Below are 24993 nucleotides of genomic sequence, written 5' to 3'. Positions count from 1 at the left end.
ATTTCATAAACCTTGCATAACGGCACAGAATTGACAGAGTATTGAAATGACACGCTAGATGTTTTGCGAGTGATAGACATGAATTTTGTCTTCGAGGTATTCAGAGAAAGGTTATTACCGTCGCACCATTCGGAAAAAGAGCGCAAGTCTCACTGCAGCAATAATAATAATAATAATAATAATAATAATAATAATAATAATAATAATAATAATAATAATAATAATAATAATAATAATAATAATAGTAATTTCATTTGCTGTTGTGAGTAGTTATTGCATTATTATACAGTATTAACGAAAGCGACATTATTCTTTTTTTTTTTTTTTCAGGAAAGAAAAAATCACGTTTGTTGCCGAAGATACCTTGCGGCTGCGTTTCAGCATTCCGGACGGTTCGAAGAGCGAACTGTCCAGCCTTCCAGACAGTTCACTTAAAATGCAGGTCTTGCGAGTGGAAGGCTGATGTATTGCGAACCACGAGAGAAGACTCGCCGAAGAGAATTCAGAATTAGCGCCACGACTGGCGAAGGTGGCTTTCACAGCTTGGACCTCCGCACCCGCCGTGATGTCCTTTTGTACTGCGGTTGGTTCGAGGGTTCGATTCCCGGCCATGTTCGGCCGCATTCGGGTGGTGTGCGAAATGCAAGAGCGCTCATGTACATAGATTTAGGTGCACGTTAAAGAGCCCCAGGTGGTTGAAATTAATCGTCTAGCCAAAATTCTCGACACATTGTGTTTGTATTTTATGCAAACGGGTGCATTGTATTTGTGGAGTCGGGAATGAAAACCTAATGTTGCCGCTTGCGTTTGTGTGGTCGTCTTGGCAGTTTTTATTCCACTGTTGTTTAACGAGATGCATAGTATAAGTGCAAGCGTGGATACGTTAGTAAAACTCGTTGTTCTGGTTGGTTGCATTTGTTGGATACATTTTGCGCAGTGGACGGCTCGTACGGCGCCGACGGCAGCCCCTCCCCGCCCGCCAAATGCGACCCCGTCACTGGAGGAGCCAAGAAAGGCGAGCGTCCATTTTGCAGCCATTCTCGTTGTGACTGTTTATTATTGTAGGCTTCGCGTTGGCACTAGCTTCTATAGAAAATGCCGAGCACACATTGTTAAGCGACTGAATGCACGTGTGGGGTCTAGCGGAGAGAGCCGCTCTCGGAACACACGAAGAGTACACCTTAGAGGCAACAAACACGTGGACATTTATTAACTTATATTACAGAACCGCGAGCTCGCCAGCCGAATTTCATAAATAACTAGTAACATGCCAAATAACCTAATACAATGCCAATAAAAACACACACAGAACATAACACGTTCAAAGCAGCATAACACATACAGTCATAATGAAAACCAGCAGATAATGATGCCAAGGAAGGTAGAGGGGATGTTAATCGTACTGTTTTAAGTGTATTGTAGTAAGTGTGATATAAGTGTGAAGAAAGTATGGTGGATGAAAAGACAACTTGCCGCCGCGCGGTTCGGTCCCCGGCGACGGCAAGTTGTCCTTTCGTCCACCTCAATTTTTTCACATCTATATCGCAATTAGTACATTATACTTAACCAGTACAGTTAACGTCGGCTATACCTTGCTTGGCTTCACTATCTGCTGGTTTTCACAAAGGTTGTGTCAAACAGTGAAACGAGCCCTCAAAATACCCTTCCTTCATTCATAACACGTACAATGTACCGCGAATGCGCTTTCGTCCGACTCACCACGAGGGCCCGTGGGATGAGCCGCGGTATCTCCCCCCCGGCAGCCGACCGTCGCTGACCACGCCAACCCTCAAACCCCTGTGCACAAGGAAAGGGAGGGGCTTTAAGGATGCCGCGATGCTAGCGCCACCGCGGGAGCAGCGCCATCCCTCGCACGGCAACAAAGGCGCCAACCCGCCGGACGCTAGGGCGCCATGAGGCGAAAACAACTTTACAGGGGGTGATAGCACCCCCACACACGTGATTGTTATTTCTGTGACAGACTCACTCTAACTTAAAATAACAGAGAGCTGAGCTGGGTGGTAGGTATGCATGTTAAAGTGACAGGGCGTGCAAACGCAGACACAAGAGAGAAGTCAAGGCAACACAAGCGCCGCTTGTGTTCTCTCTTGTGTCCATGTTTGCGCGGCCAGTCGTCTAACATGACTCACTCTTAACTGGTGAGGCACGATGTTCATTTAGATAAGCTGAAAGGCTAAGGCAGAAAGTAATTGAAAGCACTTACCTTGAACTTTCGGACTCATTCATCATCACCCGGCTATGTCCACTGGAAGGCAGTGACCCTCCAACTAATCCGGTCGTGTGCTTGCTGCGGCCACGCGAGCCACGCAAACTTCTCAATCTAATCACAGAATGGCCTTGCCGACCTGGTTTCGGGAGTACACGTGTTAGTTTCATACAAAAGTGAGGCACCACGGTTCGTGCCGATGCCGATGGCCGTAGTTGTCGCTCTCTTCGGGAGGGAGCAGGTGAGGCACGGCGGTGCGTGCGTGATGATGCGACCAAGTCAAATACTTATCTGTGGGTAGCGTTGGTGACGCGTACAGCTGTACGCCTTCGAGGTTATTCGGTCCTGCCGGGTCTGTGTGAACATGGCTTTACTGTGAACCTCATGGAAGTATTACCTCCATTCGAAGCCGTAATGATGACATGTGATGTTAAACTCGCAGCAATCTGTATTAATATTGATAGCCTTTTAGATTAGTTGTAGAATTCTCACTAAACGCATTCAGGATTAAAACTACTAGCAGGACATAGGACAGCGTTTATGCAAAGATGTTTTCTTTCACTGCAGGTCGCAGCGGCCGGGGCCGGGGTCGGCGGCAGGCGAACCCATCTCCGGACCCCGAAAACAGCCTGGAGCGGGTGTTCATCTGGGACCTGGACGAGACGATCATCATCTTTCACTCCCTACTCACGGGTACCTTCGCCGGACGATACGGAAAGGTATGCGAACACCTGCACGTTTACGCTACGCGGCATCCCTCTCGCGCATGCTGCCCGGTGCAACTTGCTTATCTATGCCATCAGCGCAACGAAGCATGGCGCAAAGACGCTCAAACAGGCGTTATCTCGCGAACGATGTTTAATACCGGTGTCGCACGGGCACTTTTGATCACGATCAGGGTCGATCCGGATCGAACTTCTTGATCGCCATCAATAAGTTGGTCGCTGCTACAAGGTACAGCCCAATCCGGATTGAGTCTGGCGCAGACGTCAGCCAAATCGCGATCATCTTGATTCCGACCGGGCCTGACCGCGATTAAAGGTGACCGTGTAGCAGCACTTGATCCGGACCGAGCCTAATCCGGATCGGCCCTGATCACGATCAAATGTGCCCGCGTGACGCCGGCATAACGGATGAAAAATGAATTTACCAAATAACAGCCAGATGGAAAATATACTCTTGAATGTTTGTCATTCAGCGTCCTGCCCAGTATAGCAACACTATGGCACACAGAAAGTACCAGCCGATGTCAAAGATTCAACCATGTTACCATCAATTATATGAAAGGCGACTGAATCGCACTACCTTCAGGTTTATATATATATATATATATATATATATATATATATATATATATATATTCACATATATATATTCACATATATATATTCACATATATATATATATATTCACAGGTGGCCAGTGCACGCCGTTCCCTTCGTGGTGTCCGGCGTACTGTACGATCTGCATGATGTTTGTCCCGTAAACTACATGTCATCATTGTCCACTCTACAAAGCTCCATTTTATCTTAAAGCTTCTTTGACGTCGACACTGCCCGCGGCACCGTTTACGCGTTGTTTGACATCTGGTTCATAAGAAATTGGAATAAGGAATTAGCATGAGAATGAACTAAAATTTGGCAGTGCAGAAAGTTTAATATTCTAGCTCAAACAGATAAACGAAATGGAGATCTCTATTAAATGATGGGTGAGCATCGGACGCATTATCCGAAGGTTATAGGTTCGGCGCCTACTAGCGGCAAGTTGTCTTTTGGCCCACTTTAATTTATTTACAATTATGTCATAATTACCATATTACAGTTAAAGACTGCAAATAATGCTCCTGTACTTTCTTTGGCTTCATTGGCTGTTGGTTTGATTAGGTTGTTCATAACAAAGAAAACGAGCCCTTGATCAATTCCCCTTCCTTCATTCAAATGATGGCGAAGGATTTTGGCGTTTCAAAAGAATCCTTGATGGATAGAAGGCCTTTTTCCGTTAACTGTGGCTAAATCGGTGGCGTACTTAGATTTAGCACGCAGCACTCAGAAGGCGATAGCAATCCGTACATGACGGAGGAAGTTTCACCGACGTAAGATGAGCAGAGGACAGAAACAATCGCGATTGTTCAACGTGTGCCCGGCAAACAAGCGTTGTCCTCACTTGCTTTGAACGGAAAGGTGCTGTGTTGTCCTTTGATGTTTGTTTTCCACGAGGCATCGCTATGTCGCGTACGTTCTTCACGCGGTATCCGCACGCTATCACGACTGCAACACACGAGGCTTGCTGCCTCTGCAAACCCACTTTATGACGTGCCATAGAGCCTTTCGCGTGCTTGCAATTTCAAGAGGAAGGGAAGCTTATACTATTTTACAGAGTGATCGCAAGGTGCAGGTTTCGAGTACTGGCCTAGGCGGACGCATTTCGTCGTGTATGGGGGAAAAAATACCTCCTAAGTTTTGGCACACTTTGAAGAATGTTTCTCGGCTGCAGCTTCTGTCATAGCTCCTGCGTCCTTTGGAGTCAATGAATAAATGAATTAATCAGTTTAATTTAATGACACAATGTTTGAACAGCTTCTCTTGTTTAACCCATGCATATTGCCAGGGTCCACTTGCTGCTAAATGTTTTTCAGACTCTGTTTTTCATTTAACAATTAAACGAGACATCGTAACATTGGATATTATACACAGAATCGACTTGACTATCTGACACCAATCTTTTCCAAGGTATAAAAGTGCTCTGCAAGCGCCAATACACGGTGAAGTCCCTGACAGCATACTTCCATATTCGGCACCTTGGTGCGTGGGGCGGGAAGTTCAGAAGCTTGTTAAAGCTTGTTCTTTATACTCCCATCCATAAAGCAACTACGATTGGTCAGTGCTGCATTGAGCTTTGGGTAGTTGCCACGGCCTAAACTATAATAAAGAAGCGTGAAATAAAACAGCGGGAAACACAAGACACAGTGCAAAGAAAACGACGGGACAGGCTGGCCAGCCTTTCCTGTCGTTTTGTTCTCACAATGTCTTGTGTTTCCCGCTGTTTTTTTTTTTTTATCCTTTCTGACAATGTACCAACTAGCCCTGTCCAACGCCTTGCTAAACTATAATGTTTTTCTCCTCTTGGTCGTGGTCCTTCAACGGTAGACATCGCAAAGCGAACGAGGGGCGAAGCGGCGCCATCGCTTTCTGGTACGGTCTTCCTCGCGGCCAGCATGCAGGCCTGGGCAGCGAACGCGTGCGCGCTATCATCGATTGTAACCGGAGTCGCGCGCGCGGGAGGCCCGGATGTTCCGGCGGCGGCGGTCCTCGACGCTGTCAGCCCCTTCTCGTTCCAACCACTACGTCGTCGTGCGAGACACACACACGCACACACAAAGAGGCTTCCCAGCACATTTCTTTTGTCTTGTGTGCGGTATTGCGCTGCCGTCTTCCAGTTTCACAGTCTGAGCCGACCCAACTCCCTCCACGCGTACTTTTGCCGCTGCTGCGTCTTGGGCGGAGAGAAAGCGACGTCGAATAGCGTCAGCATCGACAGCCGGTGACCCATCATCCTTCACGCCTCGTCTCGTTGCCGAGCAGACCCTTACCTCGCCGCCAGTGAGACGACGAGACGACAACGTGTCGATCGATCGATTAGAGCGGATTAGTAGCCGGAGTCTTTCGGCGTTGCGGTATGCAAGAGAGAACCGCTTATGCGGAAGACGGACAGCAAGCCGGCCTAGTCTTGTGCTACTGCGAGGACACTGATAATATTTAAATCATGCTTGAAGTGCCAATGAATGAGATTAACCGACGAAATAGGAGAAAATTGCAAGAAATGAATCATTTCCACACGCAAAAGAATTGTATGCAGCTCAGTAACTGGATACAGATTGAATGAATAAGGTGTTGCTGTTTTGAAACCGTATAGCCAACATTAACCAAGGTTAAAGACTAGTTAGCCGACATTAAAAATGGTCGTTGAACTATGTCAGCAATTGTTGCGATCATCACATGCACCACGTCAATCACCTTGCTGCCTCGAAGACCATTTGTCGAAGCGCTGGCTCCAGCGATACCCCCATTTGCAAGGATTTTTCGCTTCATTGCACGTTGCACAGCAAGTCGATGGGAACATCCTTAGGATAACAATGTCTTTAAAAAATGTAAACTGCGGGCATTAATTTTCCCGAACCAGCACAATCCTTGTGAGGGACACCGCATATAGTAAATCCGGCATAACTTAAACCACCTAGGTTTTCTTGCCCATTGCATGGCACACGAGCGTTCTTGCACTCCGCCCTCACCAGAATGCGGCCTCTGCGGCCGACGAATCGACGGTTCGATTCTATTGTGCCATACATTCAACACGTTCGTGCATGCCACACGTTGATGTGCCATGCATTCAATCGATCAGTGATTGATTGATTGATTGATCGATTGATTGATTGATTGATTGATTGATTGATTGATTGATTGATCGATTGATTGATTGATTGATTGATTGATTGATTGATTGATTGATTGATTGATTGATTGACACGAGCGTTTTCGCATTCCGCCCCCATAGGAACGCGGCCGAGCAATTTAACCCGCGACCTCGTGCTCAGAAGCGCAACACCATAGCCACTGAGCCATTGAGGCGGAAAACTAGGCACAGTAATGAACCGATCGATTGAAGTGTACATCGCAGAGTTGTTAATAGCGAGGACGTAAGTCAGATATTCAAATTTCTGTAGAGTCTTCGTTCACGAGACAGTAGGTAATACGAAATGGATGTCAAACACCTGTCGGCACAGAACCCGCAACCTACTAAATTGTGTTGATTAACGGGTCCTCATCAGTTCAAAGCGCTTTGATGTTTCTGAACAATCCTTTAGCTGCTTTGGCGAGCAGCTAAACCTGCTAGTCGAAAAAGACTGACAGAAAGCGTGACGGAAATTGCCACTGTATGGCGCTTGGAATTTAGACATTCTTCAGTTAGGCTTCCTCCCACCTGCAGCCGCTCATAATAGCCTCGCGGTGTATGTATAGTGCTTGCGCTTTTATGAAACAACTAATTACATGAAAGAACGAAAGAAAGCGAATGGCTCAAGGGAATAGGTAACATTAAAAAAAAAACAGCGTCTTCAAACTAGCTTTCTTTTTTTTTTTGCATGACCATCGCACAGCGCTTCTAAAGCCTTCTATTCATATATAGTAGATTGCGGTGGTGTAAGAGGTCAGTGAGAGTGCTGCGATTCAAATATGTTAACGATAGTAAATACGACTTTTTAAGTTAATTTCTTTTTCCACGATAACAGACTCGCATTTGCGCATATGCTTCCGTTCACAGTTACCGTCTCAGAAAACATCACTTGCCGCGAATAGTCCAACTCTTGCAACCCTTTTTCACCCTGACTGCGCGCGTGACCGCTTTCGAACCACGCCGCAAGGGCCTATTGAAATCTCCGCGTATCTCAAGACTCGTCCTTTTGTTTTTGTTTCTTTTTTCACAACGGTCATTCCCGCCAGCTGTTCGCCGTCAATGAAATGGCCGAGGGGACCCTTTCAACCTCGCTGCTTCTTATCTAATCGCATTTAGCGCCGCGGGCCTCGGAGCACCCGCCACGGGGTCGACCGAAAGCGCTGCTCTTCGCATCTCCTCCGGACGGGAGCGCAGGCGGCTGTCAGCGCAGCCGATACTGCTCACGAGGGGAGGCCCTGGCAGCTACACGCGTCCCAACGCTTGTACGACTCCTCGCCGAAATACTCGCGCGCAGTAGCGTAGCCAGAAATTTTTTTCGGGGGAGGGGCTCAACCATACTTTATGTACGTTCGTGCGTGTGTTTGTATGTGTTTGTATATATATATATACAGACACATGCAAAATTGAAAAAAAATCCGGGGAGGAGGGTTGACCCCATCGCCTACTCCAATGCTCGCGCGGCTCAGCAAAACGAACATATGTGCACAGCGACGGCCAGCGTCGTGAGCAGCCCGAATCACAGTCATCAGCGAAGCAGCCAGTGGTTGAGGCGTGCCGGAAGAGGCGCGGGATAAGAAACGCGGCTCTCCTTCGCTGCCGTGGTTCGAACCCCGCCGGAAAATTGCCGTCACCAGGGACGGGGCCCCTCGCCTCTACTCTCTCCCTCTCTCGCCCTCTTAGCAAAGAGAAGATAGAAATACACGCGCTTCTGTTTTGATTTTTTTGTATATATACAGTATGACGCTCATGTGTTTGTCCTTAGTTCTGCCGGTATTTGTCGTCTGCTTCTCCGTAGCCGAGGGTTCGTTTCCAGAACTCCTCTCGCTCGCAGCGCCCTCGTCGCGCTGAACGACGTGTGTACACTCAACGCTGGAACTGAACTGCATCGTTTGCTGTTCCGCGGGCCACAACCACTGGCACAGAAGCGCATCGCTGGGGGGAGTTTTTTTCGAGCACCTCGGTGTCGCCAGCGCGACCCCGCGTACAGGAACACAGGGCTCTCCTCTAAACTCTCTTCCCCTATACCTTTCTCCCTCTCTCAGCGCCTTCAACGCACGCTGCATTCTTTTTCTTTCATTCTACCACTTTGGGCCCTCCTCCTCTTCGTGTCCTGTCTCTTCTTCGCTTCATTCCGCAACCTTCGCCGACACTAAAACCGTGCAGCACTAGGGATGGCGGGCGATGAACAAAAAAAGAAGCATTAAATTGACGATAAAGAGAGAACTGATTTGAGCTGTTGGCGTTAAAGGGACGCTTAAGGTGGAATCATATCCATTTATTCACGATACCGTAGGCCGTAAGGCCGTTACAGGGTGGGTTTTAAGGCGTCACAACAACGAAATGAGTGTTATATACTACAAGAATTGCACCACTGAAGTGTAAAAAAAATATATATATATGCGGGTAAATAATAATGCGAACGGTAGTTATCAAAGTACGAAGTCAAAGTTACAAAAGCTAATTAGGTAAATTGAAGTTGCAGTTAGAGTTTATTTCATCGCAACTTTTTCATTGTTTACATGGTATGGACAATTGTACACATAAAGTAATACCGAGTGTGGTGTGGAATGCTGGAAAAAAGCTGCGAATCAAACGCAGCTCGGCTGGCTCCCAACAAAGCCAAATGGATGTGAGATCATCGATGTTTTCGGGATTTCAGTGTACAAATTAAGTGTCATTTGTATTAATTAAACACCTTTCCACAATTCTAAAAACAACCCTCTTTTCGCGAGACACTGCTGAGCGAGAAGAGGCGCACACGGAAAGTACGACTGGCTGCGCTGCCCTGAAGTTTCCGCACCAGCTGGTTGGGAGGTGATAGATTTTGACAGCTCCTGCTGGGGCCCCTTTATCTGTAGAAGGGGTTTACTTCGAATCCGCAAGGATCTAGGAACGCAACGCTGAAAATGTCGCTGAACACAACGTGGCAAAACCGAGAGAAATACTTTGAAATCCGTTACGCTACCTCGCGTGTACCGGCGTAGGGATTTCGCCGCGAAGTTTAAGAACAAGATGAACTTTGACCTTTGAATAACGAACTTATAGCCGTGAAATAAACAAGAGTTATCAAATTTAGTTTGTTAAACGTAAATGATTTAGTGCTTCACTAAATAATGGAATGTACTGCCATCATCATTGTTAAACAGCACTGGCTTCCTAGAACTGATCAATTTTCGGTCGGTTAATTTCTCATTGAATATGTGAGCGTTTGTTTCTAGGCCTGAATACTTGTATTATCTTTTAATTTTACCCCTCCCGCCTGGGCCCGCATGCCCCTGTAATATTCTAGTAAATAAATAAATAAATAAATAAATAAATAAATAAATAAGCTGTCCTTTAAAATATATCCGTACTTAGTGCAAGAGCCACTTTAGCTTCAGAAGGGCCTCACGTAAAAAAAAAATAAAAGACGCCCAATCGGAAGGTTGACGCGACGTCACAGATTTTGACGTCTACTAGGGCCTATTTATTTATTTTTTTCCTTTTTTGTCGGTAAAGATGGGTACTTTCCATCTCAAAGGACACAGAGACTGAACTTGACAGCCTTGAGAAAGTTTCACTGCTCCAGAACTGCTCAGGTATGAAAGAATAATTGAAATTTGTGTCATACCGACGTACCGGCTTTGGGATATCGGGGCAGAGAAGGAAACTTGCACTTTCTTCTTCATTTTCTCTTCTACTAGCCAGTATATTACCGCGAAATTAAGAAAACTATTACTTAGAAGTAACGCTTATTAGTCTAACCTGATTTACTGCGTAGAGTTAGCGTTTCTTTGAGGGACACCGAAGAGCGGTGCAGATTAACATTACAGCGATGAAGCACTCTCACCGAGCTGTTTTCGTTCAAGTCCACAAGGGTTGATTACCACTGGCGCCGGTGGATGCAAAGATACTTTTTCTTGACTTTTGTGCCGAAAGTTCAGTCCCTTGAACGTAAGCGTAACAACGTGGATTTCAATATATTTTTCTCATACTTGAGCCATTTTGCGAGCATGAAATATTCTTGAAACTTAGAAGATTGCGTATTTCCTTGTTGCCGAATGCGAACGCTAAAAAAAGTAACCAGACGATGTCGCCGTGCTGGCAAGGCATACAATGTACAGTGCTGATAGTTGGCTCCGATGCCTGCCTGCTTTCCCGTTCGCCAACTGACCTGAAGCAACAAAAAGCGCAGAACCGCCTGCCTCGCTTCTCTTCTAATTATAATTTTTTCTTTGTGGTGAAGCGCCTTACATACTCGGGCACTTTATGTTAACAAGAACACCTTCACTTAGTGTTTAAAGGGACACTAAAGAGTTTTCTCGTATTAGTAAATTACTCTTTCACGATACCAAAAACACTGCGCTTGCTGCGAGATGATTTGGTAAGCGAGAAAACGCGCGAAAAAAAAAATACTTATGGCGACACCACCTTGAGGTTCCCGCACCAATCGCCGTGACGTCATAGATTTTGACGGCGTCTACTAGGGCTTACGTAGTTCGTAATCGGTAAAAATAAAGTGCATTGTCTTCTGAAGGAGCCAAATACTTAATATACCAACTTTCAGGAAGTTTCGTTGAGCTAATGTGGCGAAAATACGAAAAAGCACTTGGAAATCCGTGACGTCACCATCGCAGCTTTCGGCGGGAAATTTAAAAGGGGTGCTTTTAACATTGATTTTCTCATCTATTAATAAATCGATGGTGGTGAAATTAACGACACTAGAGTTTTCAGGGTGTAATTGATAAGTTTAAACTACTTTATTGTTTCACTTTAGTTGTCTCTTTAATGTGCTTATCAAGCAGCAACGCTGCTCCCGTTTTACGGATATTATTGTTGACAGCTTTGACTCACGTTTTGCAAGCCTCGGGCTTCAATTTTGTTCGTTCTCTTAAAAGCATCGGCCACTTATTTCTCTCTCCACGCTATGTACGTGCCTCGCTGCACCGAACTGTCCCGTTCGTTTTGCTCTCACACAGTGGTGGTGGGGGGGGGGGGGGGGAGAGGAGTGTGGACAAGGGGGGTGTGCTCTCAGCGGGCGTTTCACTCTCAGCCACCGGCGCTCGCTGGGAGAATAAGCGAAGCGCGCACGCCGATCTAGTCTAGCTTCCTCTCCGACTACCACTGCGCGGGCGCGCACACAAACCCCCCCTCCGCGCGCAGGCCGCTCGCCGGGATGGGACCGTCCCGGCGCAGCTCGGGTTTCGCTCGGGCAGCGTCGGGTTACAGCCGCCGTCGCTGAGGCACGCAGGGCCCTCCCCCTTCCCATTTCCCAGCCACGGCTCGGCCTCCTCCCCGACCACCCGCTTTCTTCCTCTCCTCCTCCTCTTCTCTCTTTCTCACTGACACACACACGCACACTTTTTCTGTGAAAGAGAATGGAACAGAGGGTTTCAAGATGGCCGCTACAGCTCTTCGTCACCGATAAAAAGTGCTTTTGGGTGGGGTACGGCGAGTGGAAGGCAAGCTTTATTCCCCGTCCCTCAGTACCTCTCTGCCTCCCTCCATACACTCCGAAGCTCTGTATTGACGTCTCTCCACTGAAAGTGCAGAGGGACGGAGACCAAGATGGCCGTCGAAGGTAACCACCATTGCCGCTGCCGATTGAGAGATGGGTGAGGGGGTGGCTTGACGACGAGGACGACGCGCCATCTTGTTTTGCCTCTTGGCTCCTAGCAAGAGTGGGAGGGGGGAAGAGGGAGCCCTGTCGAAACAGGTGGTGACGGCGGGCTCGCGCGGAAGAACGTAGACCCGGCGAGAAACAACCGCAGGCCGCGCTCTTTCGGACTGCGCATTGGTTTACAGTCCCTGCAATACGTCTTCCTCGTTAGTGTATGATGGAAAGAAAGAAAGAAAATTAAACAACGGCCACGTTTACTAACTACGAAGGGAAAAAAAGGAGCCTGCTGCAAAGGCAGTTGTGGTCAGGTGGGAAATATTGCAGCGTGCATAGTGTTAAGGTGTAGAAATCTGTGACGAATGGGATGCGAACATACCAAGGCGATACGAGAAACGGCGCGAAACACGGGACAGTAAATGAGACGGACGAAGCGCTGACTTACAACCAAGGTTTTTTTATTCCGTACATGGGGGATGACACATGTTACGCATGCTAAATGCGCGCATTTTCCTCGCAAGGCAGGCCAGCGCGTAAAACACTAAAGTGTGACAACGCAGTCTCCAAGGTTATCCGGCAAATATGTTGCATGTTGTCTCAGTCTCATTGGGTATTTAGGACATTGCTTCTCTCCTGCACGTGTGACACTGAGGTCATTCGAGAGCACGTTTTCACAGCATGTGTGTTCCCACGCACAGGACACCCCATCCTCAGTGCAATATGGACTAGGAATGGAAGAGATGATCTTCAACCTGGCGGACTCTCATTTCTTCTTCAACGACCTCGAGGTAAGGGCTCCTCTCTCTCTTGTCTATCAGCAGGCCTCTAGGTGTTCCTGCGAAATATTAACCAATAATTTCAGTCACAATTCGTGATTGAAAACTATGATATAGAGAATAAACACTACACTAAACCGAAAACTCCGACTTATGCTGCTTGACAGGAATCGTTTCAGATAGTGGCGTGCGAAAATCCGAAATTGCTAACACAAATCGAATATTCCGTGTTTTTCGACTCGTATTCAGCTTGAGAAATCACTATTCGAAATTGTCCGATACGCTTTAATGCGTAACGGATAGCAGTACATTATTAAAGCCCCGAGGGGGACGAAACGAAGGATGTGAGGTCTTTCACGAATAATTCTTTTCCATGATGAGTGCGATTGTTGCACACAGGCAGCAATTCATGAGTGAACGCATGGGGAACGTTATTCGCGCTCAATACGAATGGCTCGCTTTGAGGTGCACACCCTATAAAAGAACTTGTCATTTATTATGTTTGCATCTCTTAAAAACAAAGTATGATGCTCTAATACCGCACTTCTCGAACAACACTGCACGTACATTTGGTAACATGTTTCGGTCGGGAGAACCTAGGAATGGGACGAACTTGAGGTGAACTGAGGAACTTGTGGGGAGAACTGAGGAATCGGATCGTTTTCAAGATATAGTAAACTTTGCCTGAAAAGCTGGTTTCGCAAAGTTCACCGGTACTGTGCGGTGAAGCCAAAGTAGTGCACCGTGGCGAAGATTGTCCTACAGTGCTGCCAAAACTTGCTTGCAGAGTGGGCGTTCTCATTCAATAATTAAACGGGCTCGTAAAGGGCAGCTTGCGACTTTGATAGTGGTCATAGCAATAGCGTGGTGATGGTAGTAATAATTATATTGTTATCACGAAGTTGTGTTGTGACACGGTGTCCGAAGATAAATTACCGAGAAACAGCGCCTGTGTTCACGAAATCATTTTTCTTACAGTTTCGTACATTTGTAGACGTTAATTTAGGAGTGAAATAATGTATATGCATATTTCTATTTGTGCCTATCCATGATTAGACCATGTGATTCTCCATGCAACTAATGCCCTCTGCTTCACGTAATGCCAGAGCGGTTGATCCGTTTACCGTACAGTGTCCGTGCCATCATATATATATATATATATATATATATATATATATATATATATATATATATATATATATATATATATATATATATATATATATATGTGTGTGTGTGTGTGTGTGTGTGTGTGTGTGTGTGTGTGTGTGTGTGTGTGTGTGTGTGTAAGGCAGGCATCGGGGCGGAGAGTGGGCGTAGTAATAGAACTGAAAAAGACTCTCTTGGAAAACACACTGTATTCACATTTTTGATGAAAGGAAACCCAGGCTGAAACGTCGAAAATAAAACCTTCTGCTGTTGCTGTTTTCCAGGAGGATCTGCTTTATATAAAAAACTTGTAGACAACTACGCAGTCCGCAATACCTAGCACTTCATCGATGTGAACCGCTTTTGGCTTGCCTTAACTTCAGCTTACCTTGATTTTCATTTGATTTTCTTTTTCCATTCGAACGGTGAGGAGTCGGTATTCGCGATGCAGAGAAGCAAGTGCTGCGTGTTCCTGCCTGACGCGTACGCATTTAGCGATTACGACCGCGGACCTGCGCCAGATTTTGCCAACGCGACCGCTGTACGAACGCAGTCGCTTTTGAGGTCGCGCGTATTTATTCCACGCGCAGCTGACACAAATGTCCGAGGCGTCGCGAGGAGACGCCTGGATCCGTTTGTGTCCTTATTAATTCATTTGCACTTTGGAGGCACCTACTTAATGTGGGCCTTACGCCTGTCACGTCGAAGACACACGCGCGCGCCGGGAAGCGTCTTCTTTCTCGGCCTCTTTGGTCACGTCTTCGCGCTTGCTGTGCACGGAAACGAATACTGGCCAAGGCTTTCGCGTCCATTGGTGTCATGCTCTCTTTAACGCAGCTTTGACCACGGTATGCGGTGCCTTCTGGAAGGAAAATAGCTGCAGCGTTGGTGCCCTTCTAATGCCTTAGCATTAAGGCGGCTGAAATGGGAAATAAAGGTGTACGCGTATGTACCGGTAAAGGTGCACCGTATGTACGCGTAACGCGCCTGTTAATGTTAGCGAACACATGGGTAATGTTGCTAATGTAGGCCCTCGTTAGCTGCTGTTGGCTAGTGTTTTCTGCCAATGTAATTAGAGGAAATCATAGGTAATGCTCACGCATGTCTCCGGAATTTACTGCCTATAGCTTGTGTGGTTTGTTGCTTTCAAGATACTTCTAGTTTCTATTTCTTTGATTGTGTGCGCACGTTCCAAAACACCAATTCTTGGCTAATACAGCTTCGACAGTATATATCGTCCACTCACACTTAGGCTGTCCAAAGGAAATATGTGCCTCGGACAGGCTGGTCAACATTTCGATAGCTGGACATAACTCCTATCTTCATCAATGGCGCCTCATCATCCTTGGCGTGTTAGTTTCGAAATGGTTAGTCAGTGACGTCAGTCTTTCAAAACTAATGCACCAAGGTGATGAAGCGCCTTTGACGAAGATTGGTCCACCTATCGAATCGTTTATCAACCTGTCTGAGGCACTTATCTATGTTCAGACAACTTGTCGCATGTCACATTCTGCTTCCATCCGTCAGCCCGCACTTGTACTTTGACCATCAGTGGAACACAAGGAACTATACTCCATACAAAGGGAAGTAGCGGTATCAGCGCGTGCATACTGCCCACTCTAGCGTACCTCTATCCTTACTGGTGAATTTGCTGAAGAGGCAAGCCTACGTCAATTTATTGCACAAGTTGAATTGCATTAAATTACATTTATTAAGGCGAAAGCCTTAGATGCCTCGGCGTCGGCGGCGTCAACACGAGTGATGCAAAAAATCATCACGTGATGACCACAGATCACCAAAATTTGTGACGTCATCATGACATCACATGATGACGTCATCACATGACGTTGTCGCTTGGTCAAACGTGGACCGGTCACGGAGGCAGCGCAAAGCAGGGTGGGGTGCAGGTTGCAATGCCTCCGATCTTTGAGGCAGTGAAAAGCCACGTTATTTGCAGGTAACATTCGGAGGGGGGCGTGGGAGGATCAATACATCGACTGAGAAGAAAAAGAAGATGAGGTGCAGAAAGCATGCAGTGCCTCCGATATTGGAGGCAGTGCAAAACTATGTCAGGTGCAGAAAGTTTTCGGAGGGGGGCGTCGGAGGATCAATACATCGATTGAGAAGCAAAAGATGGCTTTCGCCTTCGAGTCGTCTTAGGCGAATGCTCAAGGGACCCTGTGGGTTTTCTTTTGGCCCCAGCCTTCGTAACGAGCTGCCATCATCCGATGCCCTCGCTTTGCAGAACGATGCCAGCGCCATCTGTCGATATCTGCAGAAAAACTGGGCATGTCGTAAATTTAGCAGACTGGACATTTCGCATTTGTCCTTATTCGGGTCTTCCTCTAAAATAGGACTACAACGCGCGATTCATGGCAAAGACAGTTGCTTTATCAATGACAAATTTCTATCCTAAGCCGTTGCATATTGCAGGCGTAACACGCGTAATAATGTATTCTTTATTGCGAGAAAGCTTAAACATACACTTCGTTGAATAGATAATGGCTGCAAAAGAATGCTCCTATTTTTGCTCTGTGCGTTGGAGTAGTTGTTTTCATGGGTCGTCGACTTCTCACCGTTTTGTTTTTTGTTTTTGTTTTTTTTTTCGCCAGAAGCGTTTATGATTTCTTTCTTTCTTTCTTTCTTTCTTTCTTTCTTTCTTTCTTTCTTTCTTTCTTTCTTTCTTTCTTTCTTTCTTTCTTTCTTTCTTTCTTTCTTTCTTTCTTTGACTGATTCATTCATTACTTGGTAGAATATGCCGCAAGACATATACATGAAGCGTAAGTGCAAGTTGAGCGATGCTTGCCCGGTGACGTAGCTGCTGCCTGCTTAATGGAACAACATCGGAGTATTTCAAGAAACGACACTCATCGCCTTTGCGAAAAAACAAACAGAGAAAGAAGAACAAAAAGGAGAAGAAATGCAGTGCAGCCTAGCACCTCGGTTTGGAAATAGGCTCTTAAAACAAGACGCCCCTTTTACCTTTTAAATCTTTTCCTCGTATATAAACGTTACTTGCTCGATAGGTTTATCTTCAATAACGGTGCCAGTATGCCAGATTTTGCGCAGGAACTGGTTTGGTGTGTGAAAGCGCCGCACAAGGAGCTGCCACTGTCGCCATTGAAAACCAGTTAGCTAGGCCTCTGACTAACACAAAGGTAACGATGGCGGCTTCAACGAACAACTCTTCGTCTGAACACAATTAGTATTCTGTTTGTGCGCTTGAAACCTCTCAATTAAGTCTGAAAGCCGGCTTGATTCTGAAGAAAACAAGAAAGCTACTATTTACACTATTACGTCCTGAATCAACACAGTACTCTCTTCATCATGTTGCATTTTTTTTCATTTAATTACGAGTGTTGAAGTACGCCTGGTATCCAGGCTGTGGAAGTTAATCCGAAGCCGATCTTGATAACCAACTTTGCAGTTTCGGGACGTTCACACTCACAATTTTATTTTTGCTGGGGCTATGATGGTTCACGTCATGTCAAACCACGACATAAAACAGTGACAGCTGGGAGAGTTTATTTGCGCTTCAACAGCTCGGAGTCACGTGACCTGAGGAGGAACGTCGCATACGACGTCATTGTTAGAGCGCCACGTTGCTGTAGACTCCAGTTCTGGCAGCAGTGATGCTGGCAAAACAGTGAGAACCGCGAAGCAGTACGGCACGGCGTCGGCTACTGCCCTCCCCCCCTCCCCCTCAGCGACACGGGCCAAACACTGGCAGTGGCAAAAACTCTCGCACGGTCCCTTATGCATTCACCGAAGACGACTCGAAGGCGAAAGGCATCTTCTTTTTGTTTTCAGTCGATGTACTGATAATGCCCAGCCACTCTCTGAAAGCTTTCTGCACCTAACGCGGTTTTGCGTGCACTGCCTCCAGGATCGGAGGCAGCGCGGCTGTTTTTGCACTGCCTCCGTAATCGGCGCACCTTTGGTCAAGCAAGGATGGCATGTGGTGACGTCACCATGGAACGTTATGATGACGTCACAAAATCTGGCGATCTGTGACGTCATACGGTGACGTCATCGCATGATGAGGATTTTTGCATCACTCGTGTTGAAGTCGCCGACGCGGGACGCGGTCACTTTTCGCAATTCATGAGGCATCTAAGGCTTTCGCCTTAAAAAACTGCAGTAATTATGCCAGGCAGAACGTTGCCTTCCGTTCAAGTTGTGCGGTGGTGATATGACGTCATGCGCGACGTTTGCGCTCAGGTCACGTGACGCTGAGCTGCGGACGTGCAAATAGAGTCGCCCGTGCCAGCTGTTCTCGAGGCATATTCGCCTCGAGATCTTTGAGTGGCGCCCTCTCGCGTGTGACGTCAGAGAGGGGACTCGGGTGCCGCTCTTCGCGTGCGCTCGTTGCGTGAAGGCTACTCGACGCTACCGGCCAGTCTGTCCTGCTCGAGTTATTGAAATATGAATGGGCAAGTTCATTTTATTTAGCAATTTGTACTGAATGTTCAAGCAAAATGCCCAGCGAAATCGAGCGGAGCTGCCGTCAGGAGCACGTTCCGTGTCGATTGCTCCGGTGTCGTCTGCTAGCCATCAATGTCTACATCTGCATGTATGGCGACGATTTCTTTTCGCGACTGTTCTATGGCCGTGGCGCACACAAAATGACTTTCCGGCCCGTTTTCAATCACTAATTTCAGCGTTCGGGGTTCGGCTATCGTGTCTGCGTTAAAGCGCAATATACGTATACCGCGTGCTGCACGTGTTCAGTTGCCAAGCCTGCTCCTTCGATTCAATTCCTTTGTTCCGAGTTTTAAACGCGTGACAAGCGACGTGTAAGTCATTCAATTCAAATAAATGGTCGTTACAGGCAACAACTTTTGATTAAAACCAAGTTTTCAACAGCTACCGCGTAAGCGTGCCGTAAGTAGTTGAAGTTTGAATAAGAAATAACAAGTTTGAGAGCACGTGTCAAAAGGGGATGCAGGACGGTGATATGAAATATATCGTAGGTTGTGCGGAGTTGTCTTTTCTTTATTTTTGCAGGATATTTTAATCCCTACGTTAATAAATCAGCGTTTCCTGACTCGTTCCCGGCCGTTTGAAAGCATGCTGAACAGAATTAGTGTAATCATACTAACGTAGATGAATACAAAGCTTTCGCATCAAAATCGTAGTAAGATGTATTTGCTATAAAATAGTTTAATTCACTCTCAACAGTCGACTCCTGATAGGGCGTGATGCGGTCACTGTACTAAAAAGACTCTCAGGGTCCCTTATGCATTTCCCTAAGACGACTCGAAGGCGAAATCCATCTTCTTTTTGTTCAGTCGATGTATTGTTCCTTCCCGCCCCCTTCCGAATGTCTTTTGGACGTAACATGGTTTTGCACTGCCTCCAGGATCGGAGGCATTGCAAGCTTTCTATACATCACCTGGTTTTGCATTGCCTCCGTGATCGACGCACCGATCACGGAGGCCATGCAAACCGACGATGTCATGTGACGACGTAATCATGGGACGTGACGTTATGACGTCACAAATTTTGGCGGTCTGTGATGTCATGAGGACGTCATAAGGTGACGTCATCGTGTGAGGATTTTTTGCATCGCTCGTTTTGACGCTGCCAACTAGGGTCGCCGACGGTGCATTTTCGCGTTTGATCAGGAATCCAAAGCTTTCATTGTAAAATATTTAACCTTGTTACATCCCGGTAAAAAAATAGCAATAACCAGTCAAAGGGGCCAAAAGAATGATGGGAAATAGCTCTCTTGCTCCTCGTCCTGGACATATTCACCAATTTTTTCTACTGTTTATCAAGCTGTATTATCGGTGGCAAATGAAACACGAACAGCGGAGCACGTTCCCCAAGCATTAGGAACTGTATAATGCGCGCCGTCCTGTCATCATCATTGACAGGCACGCATACCCGATTAGGCAGCACTGCGCAATCGAAAGCATGAATCTGGCTCACGAGTGGCAAACCGCAAGAGCGTATCTATCTCTAATCATAAGGGTGCGAACTGCACCACGCGCACCACTGCTGGCGTTTCATTCGGAGGCGATAGTACGTGTAACAAGTTTTAATGTGCATCCAACTCGCCCAATCTACGCTAGTTGTCCGCAATAACCCGCTGGTCGATGAAGTTATCAATTTTATTTTGTCGGCAAACGTTTTGTGTACCTACTGCAATTGGGAGTGGAGTGTGAACTTTCGTTCAAGTCTGTTTACATAGCGCTAACTTTTGCAAATAAGCTGTGATATGGATCGCGCTTAGCTCCAAAGCAGCGTAGTCTCTCTTTAACTTGATTGGCGGGACGTTCGCGCTTTCACGTAAGCTATTTCAACGCCATCCAGCCCAGTGAGTGACGCTACGAACTCGGTGGCATGATCCTGACCGCGATGGCTCTGTGTATATAGAAGATACGTTAAATGTTAATGTTTGTTAACCTGCAGTAATGCTAGCAGCCATCTAAAGAACTGTCATTACACGAAAATACAACTAGTAGTCGAGGAACGCCGTGCGACGCGAGCAAACTATAACGAAAATGCTGCTGTTCTAGCCGCAGCCTAGCAGACGACAAAAGCCGAATCCCCGCCTTTGCGTCACCGGAGCGCCGTTCGCAGCGCCACCATCGGTGGCTCACCAGGCCAATAAAAAAGGACTGCACCCAAGGCTTGTGCGCCAGCATAGTGGTGCGCAGGGTTCGTCATTAGGGGGAGGGGGGGGGGGTGAAGGTACATTGTAGCATTCCCCCTTCCCCTTCGTTGGTCGAGTCCGAAAGGCAACATGCTTCACAATGGACGAAAAAATGGAAATGAAGCGATGACATGCCTTTGGTCCCCGACTTTCCGGGAGTAAAAATGGGATGTAAACAGCTCGTGGAACGCAACATTAGAGGCCTTCCGCCGCCATTATCGTCATACACCTGCGTGGCCACAACCCTTCTCTTTAAAGGAGCCCTGCAACATTTTTCCATTCTGGTCAGAAAATGTTGCCGATCGGTAGTCGAGGCTCCTGAGAACATGTGGGCCAAACATTATAACGCTGCACGCGGACTGGAATTTACAATGAACTTTCAAGGTCAGCTAGAAATCTCTCCCTCTTCTCTAGACAAATGATACCACGCTCTAAGAAAAAAAAAAGTCCTTTGACCCTTTTTGGAGAGTTCTGGCTTGCCACGTATATGACTCTTTTTGAAGAGGCACGTCAACTCTCTTTGTGGGTCGTTGTACTCTTTTCTGAGAGTCGTGTGACCAACAAGAGAGTTGACGTGCCTCTTTAAAGAGAGTCATATACGTGGCAAGTCAGAACTACCCGAAAGGAGTCACACATACTTTTTTTTTTCTTAAGAGTGAATGAACCCAAATTACCGCGCCATAAACCCAATGTCCACGGCCATTGGCTGATTTGAGCATCGTGGGCTGCATAGTTAGTGGCTTTAGCGGCCGCCGCAGATGCCCGCGCGCTCGCTCGTGACCACACTGAAAGTAAGCCGCGCGTTCGAAAAAAAAAAAAGAAAGTGCTCCAGGTCATGACGCGCTCACGAACGGAAGCATCTTCTTGCCCCCTTGTCATCTGCCCCCCTGCGTAGCTTTCAGTGCGCTCGGTTTTATTAAAGGAGAGAGAAAGCGCTTAAAGCGTGCAACAAGTCCCTGTAACTTCGCTCGTACTTGACGGATTCTAAACATTTTTGGGGCAGTCTAGTCGTTAGACAAGAAACTCCTTTAATGGAGCCATTCGACGATTACTTGGAAAAGTGTTACAGGGCCCCTTTAAACATGACGGCACAAGTCCGACTGAGTAAACGTATGGGGCAGACATCGCGCCCCCATTTTAGGTGGTTAGAGATGGGGGCTGCCGCCTCCTGCCCCTACCCCGCCTCTCGTCCGCACGCCTATGTGCGCCAGTGCACAGAACTATATGCCTATATCCACGCACTCGAGTTCACCCACTGCGCCGTAGAGGAGCGCGCGAATGAGCGATGTGGTCACCACGACGGCAAGCGCACCGTTCGCCCTTGGACCAGTTTGTGACGCCAGCAACACGGAGTAGAATAGAAACTGGTTTCGCGCTGTTGCTTTTGAGAACATTTGTGGTGTATTGTAGCAAATTGTCGTACATGGAGAGAGAGCTAGCTCGCGACCGACCGGCACGTGTTGCTATATGCCACAGAGGCGGATAACTGGAATAACTAAACATGAAAGTCATTAATTATGCAGCACCCTAGCCTCTTCCATGTGCACCGAGGAAGCGAAGCCCGTTCGAGCGAGCTAATAGCGGTGTGCGTTCAGCTTGCGGAGCGTTCAGTGGTCGCGGAAATACCCAAATAGCGCTCAGCATAGACTGCTAAAAAAAAGGCTTCTGATATGTTTGCCTTTTTCAGCAACCCCTCGCCACGCTTCTTTTACGTCATTTTTAATTGTTTCCCCTGCTGTTGCGTCGTTTTTTTATTCGAATCACCGTGTGAAGTCGGGCGCCGCGGACTTATTTTCCGTAGTTTTGCGCATGAATGCAAAGTCGGCAGCGATTGCCCTCACTTAGTTCCGTACCTTTTTGTATGCACATCGCCCCAAATATCGCGGCGCATTTTAATACATCCGAAACCTAATTTCTTTGCAAGGAAGCCTGGCAAAGTCCTCTTATATACAGAGAACAGTCTGGCTTTGCCGATAAAAGTGTACACGTACCGATTTTGCCCAACAGCACGGCGTTATGCATTATGTGGTCAGTGTGTTTCTTTTGTCTCAGAGCCATTATTGCCAGCACATTTCCCGCTCCGACGAAAAGTCGCTGCCGCTAAGCCCGTATGATGGCACTTTGAACAAGGCAAACTCGACAAGAAGAATTAAATTGTAATTTCCATGGCGCCTAACTCTTCATGTCTGAGATTCTCCTTCAGATTTTACAAAATGCACGCCCCTGCTATTTTGAAGGTTCCCATTATTCCATGATCTTCATGATTTTCTTGAACATGCCGGCAACATAGATGACGTGCTTCTGCAATTATTGGTGAAACTGGCAGAAAAAATAGATTATACATGTTTTCCACAAGATTCAATATAGACCTTTATACAATGTCCGTAGCAGATAGCTTCACGTTTTCGCCACCATTTTGAAATTTGGTTAGTTTGATTTCCTTGGCGTAGTGGAGCGCAGTCACGACATGCGGAAAATTAAATATGCTCGAACAGCTTGGACTTTTTTTTTAGCTTATAGCTCTATTGATGCCGAAGGACGAAAGGAACGAATAGAATGAAATGAGCGGTGCGCATTTCAAAGCAAGGTTCGGAGGGCGTGGCACAGTCGCGAAAACCGCCGGGGTTGAAACGCCGCTCAAAGACGGGGAGGCACCCCGTGCGGTTGGGACTCTGCCCCTTATCCAAGGGCGGGAACCCCAGGCAGTCGATAATCGCCGCCCATGGGAGCCACGCCAACCTCGGCTTTCTGGCAACACGCGGCGAGGATCCTCGCTCCATCTTTCGGCCACTGCGTTAGACGTATTCCACGGATGGAGAACGTTCACGCTGCATTGATTTGTGGCGGTCGCAGAATTTCGTGGCCGTAGAGGATACGCGGATAAATATTAGAGAGAGCAATGTTTATGTTGGTAAGTTGCGAGCAGTTGATTTAGCCAGCGTGGCAACGAGGGCATTTTGTATACACGACTTACCACGACGCGGCGTCACTCTCACTTGTCGTCGGTAACCCGCTGTGCTATAGCTTTGCACATGGGGCGTCGCGCTGCTAAGATTGAGGGCGCGGGTTCGATTCCCGGTCACGGCGGCCGCATTTAGGCGGGGCGACATGCAAAGAGCACCTGTGTACCTAAATTTAGGTGCACGTTAAAGAACCCCAGGTGATCTAAATTAATCCGGGGCCCCCCGCTACGTCGGCCTCATAATCATATCTTAGTTTTGACCCCAGCAATTATTATTACTTGTCGATAATTGTCGCAAGAGGTAACTGCATCAGCAAGCCTCGTTGTTACCTCGTCATGATTCCGCTTGAATTTTAAGGCGAAAGCCTTAGGTGCCTCATCAAACGCGGAAATTGACCGGCGTGTCACGTCGTCCCACCTAACGTGACGTCACACGGCGACATCATCACATGACATCATTGCTTGGTCAAAGGTGGGCCGATCCTTGAGACAGTGCTAAACAAGGTGTGGTGCAGAAACCCTGCAATGCCTCCGATCCTGGATGCATCGCAAAACCACATTAGATGCAGAAAGCTTCTGGAGGGGGAGGCTCAATGCATCGAATTAGAATATCGCCTTCGAGTAGACTGAGGCGGATGCATGAGGGACCTTGTGGGTTTTTTGCTCTTTGTTCTCGTCTCGTTTATCGCCGACTTGACGCGCAGGCTTTTGGTGTGATCACGTGTGCGATACCTTGTTACCTTTTTTCATGTTCCGTGTCGTAAATGTTAGTTTGAAGTCAGCGCCAGTCGCTTGTTTCTTTGTGTCCCATCCGCACTGTTTATGCAATCATGGAATACCAACTAGCCCGGTGACAGCTTGCTTCGGTAGCTTGGAGTAGCATTCAGTAACGCATAGGACTGGGAAACGCCGCAGAGGAAGACAGCAGGTTTGACGGGGTGATGAAATAAATGCAGGCATAAAATGGAATCAGCTCGCACGAGGCACGATAAATTGGAGATCGTTGGAAGAAGCCTTCGTCTTACAGTAGATAAATAAATAAATAAATGATGATGATGATTCCTACGTCATCGGAATGGCCTGAAGGGCAGAATGTGAAGTGCGGGTGCGCAGAGACGATTTCGCGCCTTCTGTGAAGTCGTCGCTATGCATCACTAGCACAAAGGAAAGTTC

The 24993-nt window shown here is 47.1% G+C and overlaps 1 protein-coding gene across 1 annotated transcript in view; it reads left to right on the top strand.

Moving 5' to 3' along the window:
* Positions 1-24993, top strand: part of LOC119406885 (eyes absent homolog 2) — an 89535-nt gene that overhangs the window by 39784 nt on the left and 24758 nt on the right. Inside the window, exons 8-10 of the mRNA XM_037673656.2 lie at positions 938-1015; positions 2795-2946; positions 12971-13060. Of these exons, the coding sequence (XP_037529584.1) occupies positions 938-1015; positions 2795-2946; positions 12971-13060 (320 nt within the window). The remainder of the gene's footprint in view (positions 1-937; positions 1016-2794; positions 2947-12970; positions 13061-24993) is intronic.

This window comes from Rhipicephalus sanguineus, chromosome 10 (assembly GCF_013339695.2).
Source record: "Rhipicephalus sanguineus isolate Rsan-2018 chromosome 10, BIME_Rsan_1.4, whole genome shotgun sequence".
Lineage (NCBI taxonomy): Eukaryota > Metazoa > Arthropoda > Arachnida > Ixodida > Ixodidae > Rhipicephalus > Rhipicephalus sanguineus.
This window is presented reverse-complemented; position numbering and strand designations above follow the sequence as displayed.